The following is a 13,850-nucleotide window of genomic DNA, read 5'->3' as shown; positions in this document are numbered from 1 at the left end:
CCCTGAACCTGAGAAATCTGACTACAGCTCCAGGTACATACTGTCAGAATTCAATTGAATTATAGGATACCCAGGTGGTATGTGCTAGAAATCCCCACACATTTTGGTGACAAGCTGTGAAGTGGCAAATGGTATGTGTGAAAGCAGGAAAGACCTTTTGGTTTTTTCCTATCTTATGTACACAGCTACCCTCATTTGTTCACATTGCTTATTAACTGCAGAGTATTAACTGCAGAGCTGAGTCGTTGCAACAGACTTCACGGCCTGCAAAACCTTTTTGGGTCCTATTTTGGTTTTGGATATGAGGTGACCCCCAAAAGCTCATGTGTAAGACAATGCAAGAATGTTTAGAGGTGAAACAATTAGATTATGAAAACTGTAATGTAATCCAAGAACTAATCCATTTGAATGGATTAACTGGGTGGTTAGCTGTAGGCAGGGAGGGTATGGCTGGAGGAAGAAGGTCACTGGAGGTGTGCCTTTGGGATATATATTTTGTACCTGATGAGCAGGGCTTGCTCTTTCTCTTTCCTCTCTCCCCTCTCCCTCTCCCTCAGATTACAAATAAAAGACAACCCAAGTAAATTTATAAACAAAAGATTTTTAAGATATATTAGCATCACCACTGACACTAGTAGTTTGGCATCTCCCTCTTCTTCTCCCTCCTGGGTGTCATGTCCTAAGCTGTTTCCTCTACCCTCTTTTCATGGTGTTATACTTCACCTTAAGGCCCAGAGCTATGGAGTTGATCACGTACTGAACCTCTGAAACTGTGAACCAAAATAAACTTTTATTCCTCTAAATCATTTCCGTCAAGTATTTTGGTCACAGCATCGCAAAGCTGAATAAACCGGGTCCTTTATTTTAAAAAAAGTCTGCTGATCTCTGCTGTAGGGTATCATCTTCTAGCCCATAGTCAACCCCAACATAGCCTCCTGAAATGGACAGAGGATGATAACAGCTAGTGGTAAGATGAGGCTGCTGATATAACTAGGGCTTGTTTTATTTGTATAATAGCCTTGATTTTGAGTTATTTATAATTCTATATAATTTTTTAAATGTTTGCACAAACCTGTGCTTTATCTTAATTCTTTTAATGAAAAGACTTTTTAAAATGTCTCCATACACCATAGAAGATAAAGAACTGTTGCCATTATCTATGTTATCTAGTAACAAAGGAAAATTGGAAGGCTGCAGCATTTATTATAGTGGAGTTTCCATTTCTTAGAGTTGTACACACAAAAAAATATCTCACAGAGTCCAAATTATGCTTGGAAATCTAAGTCACCTTTAAAATACAGTATACAACATTTACAGACTATGTTGGAGGCAGATTCTCAATATGTCCAACACAGCCAGTTTTTCTTTCACTGTTCAAACAGATGGCTCATTCTTTGGGTGAACACCAGATGAAGTAGTTGGCTTGCATTTGAAGCCATCTTGTATAAAAAAAATACTTATCTTTAAACACTAGAATCACACTGCACAGTGAGAAACTCACACTGCAAGGCATAAAGAAACTATGACCAATTGAGGGAACAGCAGATTAATGTCTCCCTTTCCACACTTACTCTGGGGAATACTCTTGAGAAAAACTGGGCAGGCAGAAGTCACTACATGACTTAAATTCTCAACCTCTCTCTCTTTCTCTCTGGCCCAGCACACATAGTTAAATTCCAAAAACTTGAATGTACCTTTGATGGGACTCCTCTATGATCATGAAAATACTGATAACAAAGATCTTAAAATAGTAGTTCATTTACCACTCCAGGTATCAATTTCTGGTATTACTATGCTCAGATTATAAGTAAGAGACAACCCAAGTAAATTTATAAACACAATATATTTTTAAAAGATATATCAGCATCACCACTGACACTAGTAGTTTGGCATTGTTCTATTTTTATCTGGGGTTATTATCTCCAAGTAATCCAAGCTGAAAGAGCTGACTGGGTCATAGTCACCATCCACCATCTCTAATCTCTGGGGATTTATAGCCCTGGCTGTAATCCACATCCTGGCAAAACACTGAAAAAGCTGCCTTGGGCTACTTTCCTTTGACAAAGGCAATTTAACAAGCTGTTACTTTAAGGCTCCCTCTTTGTTTTATACAAAAAACAAATACCAAGTTCTTTCAAATGATCACAAAGATTGTTTTAAGCCATATTTATTCTGCAGAACAAGTTCACATGAAATTATGTTTCTAAAAAGATAATAAAAATTAAACATTTTTGGTTTAAAAATTTTAAGTCAGTTTACCTTCATGTGAAATAAAATACTGTCTAAACTGAGTCTTACACAATCAAACAGAGGGTTATTAATCTTATTCTGTATTTGAGATATTGAAGAGTATAATTAAGTCAGGTAGCACTGAGGCTAGAGCTGGACCCTAAACCACGTCTTCTGATTCCAAGAAGTCAAATTAATGGAAGGTTTTGCTCACTTTCTTAATATCTAAATCAAGAGCTGACTTTGGTGTAAACATTATGGGAACATGAAAATTTATAAAATAGTTACTATATAATTTTTTTAAAAAAACGTTGAACTTATTAAATTCAACATAGGAGAAGGTAATAGTGTATAACCAAACTAGCAGCTCTGGGAAAAACAAATTTCATTATTCTAGCAATGTATATTGTAGGGCTAGTAAAAACTCAGAATGCCATCCATATCTATCTTGCAGTTTAAGATTCTTTTATCTAACTAAACCAAAAAGGTCAAGTAAACAAGCTGAATTTTACTTTTTCTGCTTTTGCTTTAAATAATAGTTTTAAGGAAGCTACTTAATAGATGCTTAAAAAATTCAAAATTAATGAAAGGAATTCAGTATATTTACTCAGAAATCAGTTTTAAAACTTAATGTAATTCTTTCTTAAATTTAATGCTTATATGTGGAGATGTTTTAGACTGACCAGCCCACTTTATATGCAATCATCTGTCAATGACTAAAGAAGTATCTTACCATTAGTGACTTTAGATTCGATGGCTTTCCATTCATCATGTAAGACAGCAAATCTTCTATCTTGATTCATCTTAAAATCTGAGACTAATACTAATTTATAGCTAGATAGAATGTAAATTATCAGATCTAAACTTACATAGTATTTTATTAGCCAGTATAATTATGGTATTAATACTTATGTACACTGTTTTATAAATGTTTCTCCTACTTGCGTTTTGCACAGGTTGATATTCAACATTTGGAACTATCTTGAGCACTGAAGACTTTTAACATCTCTTGCCCCAGCACATTAAGTGCCAACAGTTCTTTCTAGCTACTATATCATAGTAACATAAGGGCACAAACCATTAATGTGACCCAGACAGTTACAAAATCCTCCCATACCTCTGATCCCTTTCAAGTACCTTAGGATGGACATTACAGTAGGCCTGGACAAAGTTGGCAAAGGTAGTCAGGTTTTTGGAACAGGTCTTTGGACTAGGTATATTTTTTTCCTATACTAATCCATAATTTGATTAGCTGACTTCCTCATTATTAGGCTATATTTAATTTTAAGAGTAATATATCCAAATAATATCAACTAGGAATAACGAGCATTGTATACTAAATAATAACCAAGTAGATAACTGTTAATTATTATAATCATGAAGAATTATCAAGTAAACAATCTGTTAATTGTGTTAATTGAAAAGTCTGTGTCAGAATTCTAAACTCAGGAATCATGTTTCTCCTGACTTCCTAACATATCCCTCACCACCAACCCCTATCACCACATAGAAGATGGGTTTCCTTTTAACTTGAAAAAATAAAATTTAATTAAAAATCAGAGTATCTCTATTTCTTTTTTCTTTGTCTTTTTTTTGTACTGGGATTAAAACTGGGGGCACTTAACCACTGAGCCTCATCCCTAGCCCTTTTTTATTTTGAGACAGGGTCTCACTAAGTTGCTTAGGACCTCACTAAGTTACTAAGGCTGGCTTTGAACTTGTGATCCTCCTGCCTTAGCCTCCCAAATTGCTGGGATTACAGGAATGAGCCACCACACCAGGCAAGGCTATCTATTTCTGAATGTTTATATATATATAATATAATATATATTATATATATTATATAATATATATTATATTATATATATATAAAATAATATTTTTTGTTAAGTGCTTCAGGTTTATAACATTATTAATTTTGTAGATCATAAACATTTATATATTAGTTTTAAATTTACTTTTGGGAAATTGTTAGGCCTAAATATATAACAATGATATTACAACTGCAGAGTTATTACATAGTTATATTTAAGAACTATGAACCAGAAAGGCTTAACTGAATAAGGTTGTATAGAGACAACTATTAAAATGCATGTGAATTTGAAATCTAAAAAGTGGATGTAGAACCAATCTGTTTTCTTACTTTTTCTTCAATAGTAACCTGTTTAAAAAGAAAAAGGTAAGATTTCATAAGTAATTTTAAAATCCTTAGTTGAAATTGAAACCATTCCTTAGCACAGAGGCACCGAATCTTTGTTTCATGTAAGCTTGTATTGAAAATAAACCAAAATATCCATTACACTTATGTATTTTGTTATTACAAATTGTAATAACATTATAGATACCTGCATCTACATATGCACATAAACTGGCTATATTTGCTTTCATAGTGAGATTGCCTCTGTAGAGTAAATGACACAATAAATGCTCAACTATTTTGAATGGTTGCTATTTCCATTTTATGGTTAGTGATATGTCTTCATTGTTTTGAAAATGTAGGCATGTGAAATTAGGTAGTCAACAGCATTCCACTACAGTAAGTGCTAATAATTGTTATATATAAACAAAAACACTTTATACATGAATCCTATGCATTCTTTAGAAACAGGTGAAAAGAAATAAGTCAGAAGTTGCTAAACAGTTGTAATAACAACTACTGAAACATTTTTGCTTCTAGCATTTCAGATTAATGGGATTCTTTTACAGAATTTATAATTATACAAGAAACATGTAACACCCACTAAACAATATTTATAGTCCAACACAATTCTATGTTCATGTAATAGCAGCTATAGTGTATAAGATAACCAATAATAATGCAAGCTTATTAGAACTATAGATGGTAGTCCTTCATCCTAAAACAATTACTATGCTTTTTGGTCATTTGCTACTTCTAAATTTTTATATCCATTTGTTAAGCATTTGATAGACAAATTCAAGCATCCTGCCTAGCACAGCCTTGAAAAAAATTTAAAATATGTTCTTGATTTTTTAATATCTTTTTACTTTAATCATGGTCTGGATTCTGGACATCTGGAGAAGCCAACCATTTTAGGGTATATGTATTGTCAAACTACTTATTTTAGAAGAGGTAATACTACTCAAGGCTAAAATAAAGAAGAAATTTAAGGTTAAGAAACTACAAATCTATAAAGACTATGTGCCATGAGATAGATGGCACTGCTAGATTCTGGGAGGCCTGACAGTTATATTAAAAAGTATATTAGACATAATCACACAAGCAAAATGAGCACCAGAATTGAATGGTTTCAATTTAAACAAAGGATTTTAAAATTACTTATGAAATCTTACCTTTATCTTTTTAAACAAAGCTGAGTAAACAATGAAATGGCAAAGACATCATACTAACAATCAAAAGTCTTGTATACAAGCTTTTGTTCTAAATTATGATTTGCATAGTTTCTGAAACCATCTGTTTGGAGAAATGGTCTCTACTGAACTGAGAAAAAGCTTAAGGTATAAGATTTTTAGATCTTAGCACTGGATCTAGGTAAGTCATGGTTCTCAACTTTGTTACATGAGCAACTCCTCAACGTGAGTACAAAATATCCATGCCCTAGGCCATCCTTAGAGACTCTGGTTCAAATGCCCAGAGTGGAATACAGACAATATTATTTGCTTATTTTTCTAAAGGACGATTGACTGTGATGTTGGGGACTGAAGACAGAGGCAGTCTACCACTAAGTTACCCCACCCCTTTTTTATTTTTTATTTTTGAGACATAATCTTACTAGGTTGCTGAGACTGGCCTCAGACTTGCCTCCCAAGTTGCTGGGATGACAGGTGTGTACCACTGCTCCTAGCTAGACAATAATATTTATTATAAGCAAACAGATCATTCTTATGCATAGACAGGGATAAGACCCACTGAACTAGACACTAGCATCAAATAGAAAGGTCCAAGAAAGCACAGGGCAAATCTTAGAGTCTGAAGAGTTTTCATGGAAATTACCTCATCTATGACAATATAAAAAATGTTAGTGACTAAATCATTAAGACTGATCACATTCTCATTTTGGTTAGTTTTAAGCAGACCTGTGTTAAAAACTAATTCATTTTCCTTCATAATCCATTAGGAACTTAAGAATAGTGACAGAAGAAATTTAATAATAAAAATAAAAACACAAGAAATTTCATGAAGGGTCAACCCAGCAAATCCTTCAGCTTTAGGGAGAGACCCAGAGGAGCTCATTTACCAAAGCCACCTGGACCTTCCACTCCTACTCTGAATTCTTCTTCGTTTGAATCTATATTAATAAAATATAATTTTTTTATATCTTATCTCCCTCCTGGATTCATTTAATTATTTCATTGTCTCCCCCATCTTAAGTCACATGTACCTGGGTCACTTCTTGCCTACAGTCTTATTCTTCCTGTTGTCTCCTAACTCAAAAAAGATAGTGCAAAAGGATCATCAGTGCAGCTACAAACTCAGAATCCTGAGAATCTCCTGTCATACCATCGAATTCTTCTGTGCAATTGCCTTTGAAAAAAAACATCTCCCAAACATATCACCTCCTTCCATGTTTACTGTTAATTTATCTAAGTCCAGTCCAGCATTGCCCCTGTACTGCATGTATTTATAATTTGGTAGCCTTAGATCCACCTTTCTCCCCTTAGTCATCTCAAGCAGGTTTAAGGTTTTTTTTTTTGTTGTTGTTGTTGTTGTTTGTGAAGTTTACCTTTTTTTTTTTTTTTTAACAAATCTATAGGATTATTGTGAAGACCAAATACTAGATAAACTTAGCAACTACAATTCATAATACATGACAGTTAACTTAGTTTATTAACTAATATACTTAATATTAATTTACTACTAACATTAGGAGAGGAAATACTATAATACTCAAGTACTACAAAGGACCTACAAAGTTTGTCTAACCTGGCCTCCACCAGTATTCCTATCTCATCTTAGCCCTAACTTACCAGTCTTACTCATGAGCCTTCACAAAACTGGTTCCTTTGCCTGGAATGCTCTCCCTGCTCCACATGGCAAACTAGCTCCTGCTCATCCTTCAAGTTCTGGCTTTAATTTGTCCAGGAAGCAATCCCAAATTCCCCACCCTCCAACTCCACCAACATAAGGTCTCCCAAATCTACTCTGTAACTTTCTGGTACATTTGTGATTATCCATTCTATGACCTTTCCCACTAGACTGTGAACCCCAGGAAGGGTCATGTTGGTAATCCTATCAGTTCATTGTAACTGGGACAATACAGACTTTCAAATATTTGCTAAATCACTTTAACGACATGAGTGAAACATACCTTTCAATGCTATACTCAAATAGAAGCCTGCAACTCCTTCAGCATGAATTGGTAATTGTTGGCTTTGCTTTTTTGTACTGAAGTATAATTAGTAGCTCAAAATTGAGGATCTTAATTTAGAATATATTTATTGATTTTTATCAACATATTATTTACTATTTATGATCAAATTACAGGGTAATGATGACTCGGGAGGCTGAGGCAGGAGGATCCCAAGTTCAAAGCCAGCCTCAGCAACTTAGTAGACTCTGCCTCAAAATAAATAAAAAATAAAAAGGCTGGGGATATGGCTCAGTGGCTAAGCACCCCTAGGATCAAAAAGAATTAAAAAAAAAAAAAAAAACCCACAGGTAAGAAGACTCCCAAAGATTGTTATCTCCAAGAGTTTTATTACCACTTCCACAAAAAGTTAAATAAGACACCTAATCCTTTTATCAACTTTATAAATATCTTCATTCAGATGTCTTTAAAAAATATATTTATTTTTTAGTTATAGGTGGACACATATCTTTATTTCATTTTTACGTGGTGCTGAGGATCGAACCCAGTGCCTCACGCATAGTAAGCGAGTACTCTACCATTGAGCCAAAACCCCAGCCCCCATAATGGGTTTACATATTGTTTCTTGTCCCTAAATTAGTTTTCTATTGAATTTAATTAAACTACTCTACCCATCTCAATGAATAAACACTTGGCTTTGTTCTTTCTAGGTATGTCCCATTTTAATTGCAACATATCACATGGATTTCTGAAAAAGACCATATACTGCCTATAGACTCAATATATTAAGTATAATAAAGTCAAAACTAAAAGCGAGAATAGTCATGTAAAACAGAAAGGATATTTTATAAATGTTTTTACATACAAATTTCTTTTGAAGAAGTCTACTTTTTCTCCGAACTTCCACCTTGGAAGGTAATGATTCATTTCATTTAAAAGTTTATCTCGTAAAACTAATGTCCTGGCTTCTGGCTCACCTCTTTCAGAGTTCATCTTAAGATTTTCATCTACATTTGCTTTAACCCCATACTTTCATTCATTGATGAGTAAAGCTGATTTGCCATGGATTTCATCTTTTCTCCAAAAAAATATAGTTTTGAATTCATTCTATGCCTTGCCTGGTACTTACTAATCGTATTTAAGTGCAGTTACCTTATTTCTAAGTTTCAGTTTCCTCTGTAAAACTGGTTTTTTAAAAAACAAAAGCCCAGCTATTTTTTTAAATTTTTATTTTATTTATTTTTATGTTCGGTCCTGGGGATCGAACTCAGTGCCTCACATGTGCAAGGCAAGTGCTCTACCACTGAGCCACAGCCTCAGCCCAAGCCCAGCTATTTTTGATTAAAAAATAATTAAAGACAGTACAAATAAAAGACCTAGTACTGAACCTGGAACATAGGTGCTCATGTAATGCTAAATGTTGTTAAGAAGCTGGGTAGAGTAATTCAGATGGGCAATAATTAAATCCAGACAGGAGCAGAATACCAAATACTCATCCCCGGCACAGAAATGCTACTGTAGATGTTTTATAACCATAACTCATTCAGTGACCACTTCCCAGATGCTCAGCACACACAAAACCAGGTTATGTATATGGAAAACACTAAGAATTTAAGAAATACTTGTCTCCCTCCCATCAATGGGGAACATGAGAAGTTCTAGGTAGTGATGTTGGCCAGATTATACTCTGTGCATTTAAGAATATGTAACAACAAATCCTATCAAAATGTACAACTCTAATGAACCAGTTTAAAAAAAAAGTGAGAGAAAATAAATAAAAGAAAAAAATAAATTTAAAACAAATGAGGATGAAATGAATCAAAATGTTCGGTTACCTAAGTTACCTATATTGTCTGATATGGGATGGCAGATGGCTTGTGCTTTTTTATGTATGATAGTATAATGAGCTTGTTATTTTCATACTAAAATATTTTAAAGGAGACAAGAGTGTAAAGAAGAAAATTCCATTTTTAATAGTTTTTTTTTTTTTCTAATGAATGGCAAAGGGCTAACTTTTTAAAAAAGAGCTGGAGAGACAGAGGGGAAAATAGTAACAATAGGTAAAAAATAGTAACAATATAGGTAAAAAAAAAAACCAGCAAAAATGTAGAGGGTAGGAATATTAAGGGTATGATAGGCAAGCCTAAGTAAGGCAGACTGGTTTTGAAACAATGAGATATACAATTGCCTTACACACACAAAGTATGTACTAGCACTTAACCAAATGTGTGAAAGACTGGTTGGCAGCTGAATTCTCAGGGCATTTTTTGATGTGATTCAAAGCAGTCTAAACTTGCAAGCCACGGCCTTTGTAGACAATAGAGCAGAAAATGATAAAAATGCTTTTAATCAAATAGATTAGAATGGGGATATTCTAGAAATAAGAGTAGCCAATTTCTGGTTCACAGACATGGTTTATGTGGCTTACGTGGTATTTTAAGGATCTGGAAGAGACACAAAATCCCCACGTTTTTAATTCTTAAAAGCCAAACATTCACGAGAAAAATGTGACTTCTCTCTAGGCAGGACAGGTGCTCTTCATGGTTTCCTATGTTGTTGCCTTACTTCTTTCATGTACCTAACTTTTTTGGTCTCCAGAAACTGAGTTTTGATTGCTAAATGATGCCTGAGTTAGATCACCTAATACAATGAAGTCAGGAGGGTCTGTCATAGAATGATGGACAGAAGATGCATAGCAGGACCTATGGTGCAGGCTGCCTTCTCAGAATGTAGAGACTTAGGACCAGATTGCCTGGGTGTGAGTCCTGGCTTCACCACTTACTAGCTCTGTGACCTGGCACTAATGAATCACTTAATATCTGTCTCATTTTTCCCCATCTGTAAAATGATGACTTAATAATACAATTACCTATCCTTGGTTAAGGGATGAATGAGTAAATATGTGGAAACCATTTACTGTAGTGCCTGGTACAAAATTAGCTTTTGTTAAATTTATTGCATGCTTACGATAAGCTTGGTATTAGTAGGAATAAAAATTCAGACTTTACATTTAATAGGTACTACAAAATAAAGAGAGCTGTCAAAGTGACAGTAGAGATATACAAGTTATCTACACAAAGGTAATTAAAACCATGTCAACAGATGAATTCTTCAAGGGAGAAATTTTAGATAAAAAAATCAAAGAGTAGAAGACTAAGCTTCAAAAAATATAAACAAAACAAAACCTGCAAATGGATGTAGAAAGCTGAGTCAGACAAAGTGTGATTAGAAAGTGTAAGGAATAAGGACAAGAAGAAACTCTGTCAAACAGCTACTAGCAATACTTCTATTGTACACTGATAAAATTTTTAGTTTTCAAAGATGATCTTACTGGATCCTAATAATGACCCAATGTAGTAGAATTATTATCTTCATTTTACTAATGAAGAAAAGTTCAGAAATTACTGTATAAGATCATACACACAGACACACACACACACACACACACACACACACACTTTTATTCTCTCGTAACAATTCTGTAAGAATTAGGATGCATTAAACTTAACTTCATTCAGTGGAGCAAGTATTAAGCCCCCTTCCCACATTTTTTTTTAATAAAAACGAAATAAAAAAATAAATGAAGGAATCTGCTAAATAGCAGTAAACAACAAATCACAAATTAAATTAACTGTAGGGGTAGCTCAGTAATAGAGCCCATATGCAGCACTCATGAGTTCCTGGGGTCCGTCACCAGCACCACACAAAGAGTAATCAATAATGCATATACCACAGGAATGCAATATTCATCAGTTTTAATTATGTTACCTTTTATTATTTTACAATATACTTCAAAAATGCCATTACAGTTGCCTTAACTGCTCTATAAGACCTGGAATAAAAGAACACTTAGAATTAGAACACACAAACATTAAGCTGAAATACCTACTTATACTGAACCATTAATACCAAAGGGTTGTAGTTTTTTAAATAAGCAGATGTGTGGCAATGAATAATAAAATAAAAACTTGTTAAAACAGAAAGTAAACTTTGCTTTAATGGCTACAGAAAGGAGGTGGTTTTTTGTTTCCTTTTTCAACACATCTGGTTCTGGCAGCAAGTAGTAGTATGCATTTAAAGCAATGTGTGCCCTGAAAGCTTATATCTTCTGTTTGTGCGTATCACTTTAATCAGAGACCAGACACATGAAAAAAATATTGTTCTTGATACCCTCAATATCTCTCCTTCCCTAAGGTCACAATACTAGTGAACTCAAAACTCACTGGTGATGACACTTTACAATTATTTTTCTCCAGTAATACTGGATGCTTTTAATTTTCTCTAAAAGACAAGTGCTGAAAACACCAAGAAATCCTCCAGGGTCGAATTGTCGCTTCACATTCTCCAAGTAGTAAAATAGCAGCTCTACATGGTGATGAAAACGAATTTCCATTTCTTTGTATTAGTTTTTAATCATGTTAACATTTAAACATATCTGAATATTGATGGATTTCCAAAAAGAAAATCTTAGTTGACAAATATTTTAGAGCTTTAATAAAGCATCACATACATGTAATTAGCTATTACTTACCAAAACAAAACAAAACAAATTAAAAAACCACCATATATATGTATATATATTTACTAATCTTACCTTCACTGAAGTTTTTTTCTGGCTGGACATGAGAAATAAGATTAAGTGCCGATGCTGGCTTTATTTTTTTATGAACAATAATTTGGGTCTTTTTCATTCAATGTGACTGCAGCATTTTCATAATAAACTCACAAAGGCAATACAAAGAGATATCTACTGAACAGGTTTCTGCCAGGCAATTCATGTTTTAAAGTTAAGACTCTACCAAAGTGGCACTACGGCATTATAGGCATTCAATTTTTGTTTTCCTTTTTCAAGTTTGTCAGTTCTTCACTATTATCATTTTTTCCCCTAGCAGGAGATAGTGTGTAATCAGAAAGTAAGGTTGAGAGACCATTTACAGTTTCTTGCAGTCTCATGGTGGATTTATCTGAAGAGCCGATATAAACCAAAGTGAACACTAGTCAACTAGAACCACATTTGGTCACATTCAAACAGTTCCAAAAGCACTTTGCTACTATATATGTTTCCTTCTTAACTGATTCCATGTTAATTTTATTAAAATTATAACAAATAAAATTGCAAAGTTTTTGTAGAATTGTATTTTTAGGGAACTACTATATTCAAATTAAAATATTTCAATTTGTAAAATGTCATTAGTAATATCGTTTCTAAAAACATGGTTGGCAAAATAAAAGGCACAAAAGGGGATAAGAAGAAATATTTTCAACTTTCAGTGAAGAGTACCAAAGCATGTATCTTTCATGAAGAAAAGTAGAGAAAAATGTTCAGTAATTCATGCACAACTTGAGCTATGAAAAAACTTCTCTTCTGATAGATCCTGAGGCTTGAGGAGAAAACAAGTTTTCCTAATCACATGCTTCATGTAAAATAAAATGTAAAGCTGCACATACATACACGTTTGGTTTTAACGTGGACCCATTTTGTTTTTTAAAAAAATTGAGGCAATTAAACAAAGAAAAGCAAAACCAAAATACCTTCATAAACAAATTTCAACTGTAGCCTCTGTCCTTTTTACCACTCAGTGGGGTAAAATGTCCAATAAAATGTAAAATGCAGCATACACAATCATGTAATCTAAAAACTTTTCATGATAACTTATTGCAAATTGCACTTGACAGTTCACCACAACAATGGAAAACTGGCCCCTTGTTGGTTTGCACAGTCCTTGAGCCCCAAATTGAAGTTGAAGTCACCAATAAAATGATCTGGATAAAAAGTTTGCAGCTGTGCTCAACCAGCTAGCTCCACCCTCTGGGTGTGAGCCCACCCGGGATACTGCTTTGTCCTGTTCTTTAGTGGGACTCTCATCCTCAGGCAAGTAGTCAGGCAATTCTGTGTTCTCTTCTACTTCCACAGGAGTATCTTGGAATGGGACCAGCATCTGACAGAGAATGTATTAAGAGCTAATTACAAAATCAAATTCATATACATATACATGTCCTAAGTTAAAGGTCAACTTTATTCCTCATTCTAAGTACCATATTTATTCTCCAAGGCTCTATTTCTTCTAAAATTTCCTCTTACATGATAGAAGGCTCAAACGCAGAAAGGAATAACTACAAATAAGAACTCAGATGTTCATCTGCTGAGGCCGTAAGAATAAATAAGCAACCTTTGTCTATATAAAGACAACTAAAGCAAGTGTCTGGCTACTCTGCATTCCTAGAGACTCACTGAATCCAAATGAGCTCAAGGCATTAGAAGTTCATTTTCTTTATCACAAAAGTTATTAGAAGGAGTAGCAATGGACAAGAATTTTCATCACACACTAGTCC

The 13,850-nt window shown here is 33.9% G+C and overlaps 1 protein-coding gene across 7 annotated transcripts in view; it reads right to left on the bottom strand.

Annotated features, from left to right (window-relative positions):
* Positions 1–11,255: 11,255 nt before the first annotated feature.
* Armc1 (armadillo repeat containing 1) overlaps positions 11,256–13,850 on the bottom strand; it is a 35,187-nt gene continuing 32,592 nt past the window's right edge. For all 7 annotated transcript variants that reach the window (XM_076835495.1, XM_076835496.1, XM_076835499.1 and 4 more), the window contains one exon: positions 11,256–13,456. In XM_076835495.1, coding sequence (XP_076691610.1) covers positions 13,265–13,456 — 192 coding nt within the window. In that variant the 3' untranslated portion in view covers positions 11,256–13,264. The remainder of the gene's footprint in view (positions 13,457–13,850) is intronic.

Source organism: Callospermophilus lateralis, chromosome 16 (assembly GCF_048772815.1).
Source record: "Callospermophilus lateralis isolate mCalLat2 chromosome 16, mCalLat2.hap1, whole genome shotgun sequence".
Classification (NCBI taxonomy): Eukaryota; Metazoa; Chordata; class Mammalia; order Rodentia; family Sciuridae; genus Callospermophilus; species Callospermophilus lateralis.
This window is presented reverse-complemented; position numbering and strand designations above follow the sequence as displayed.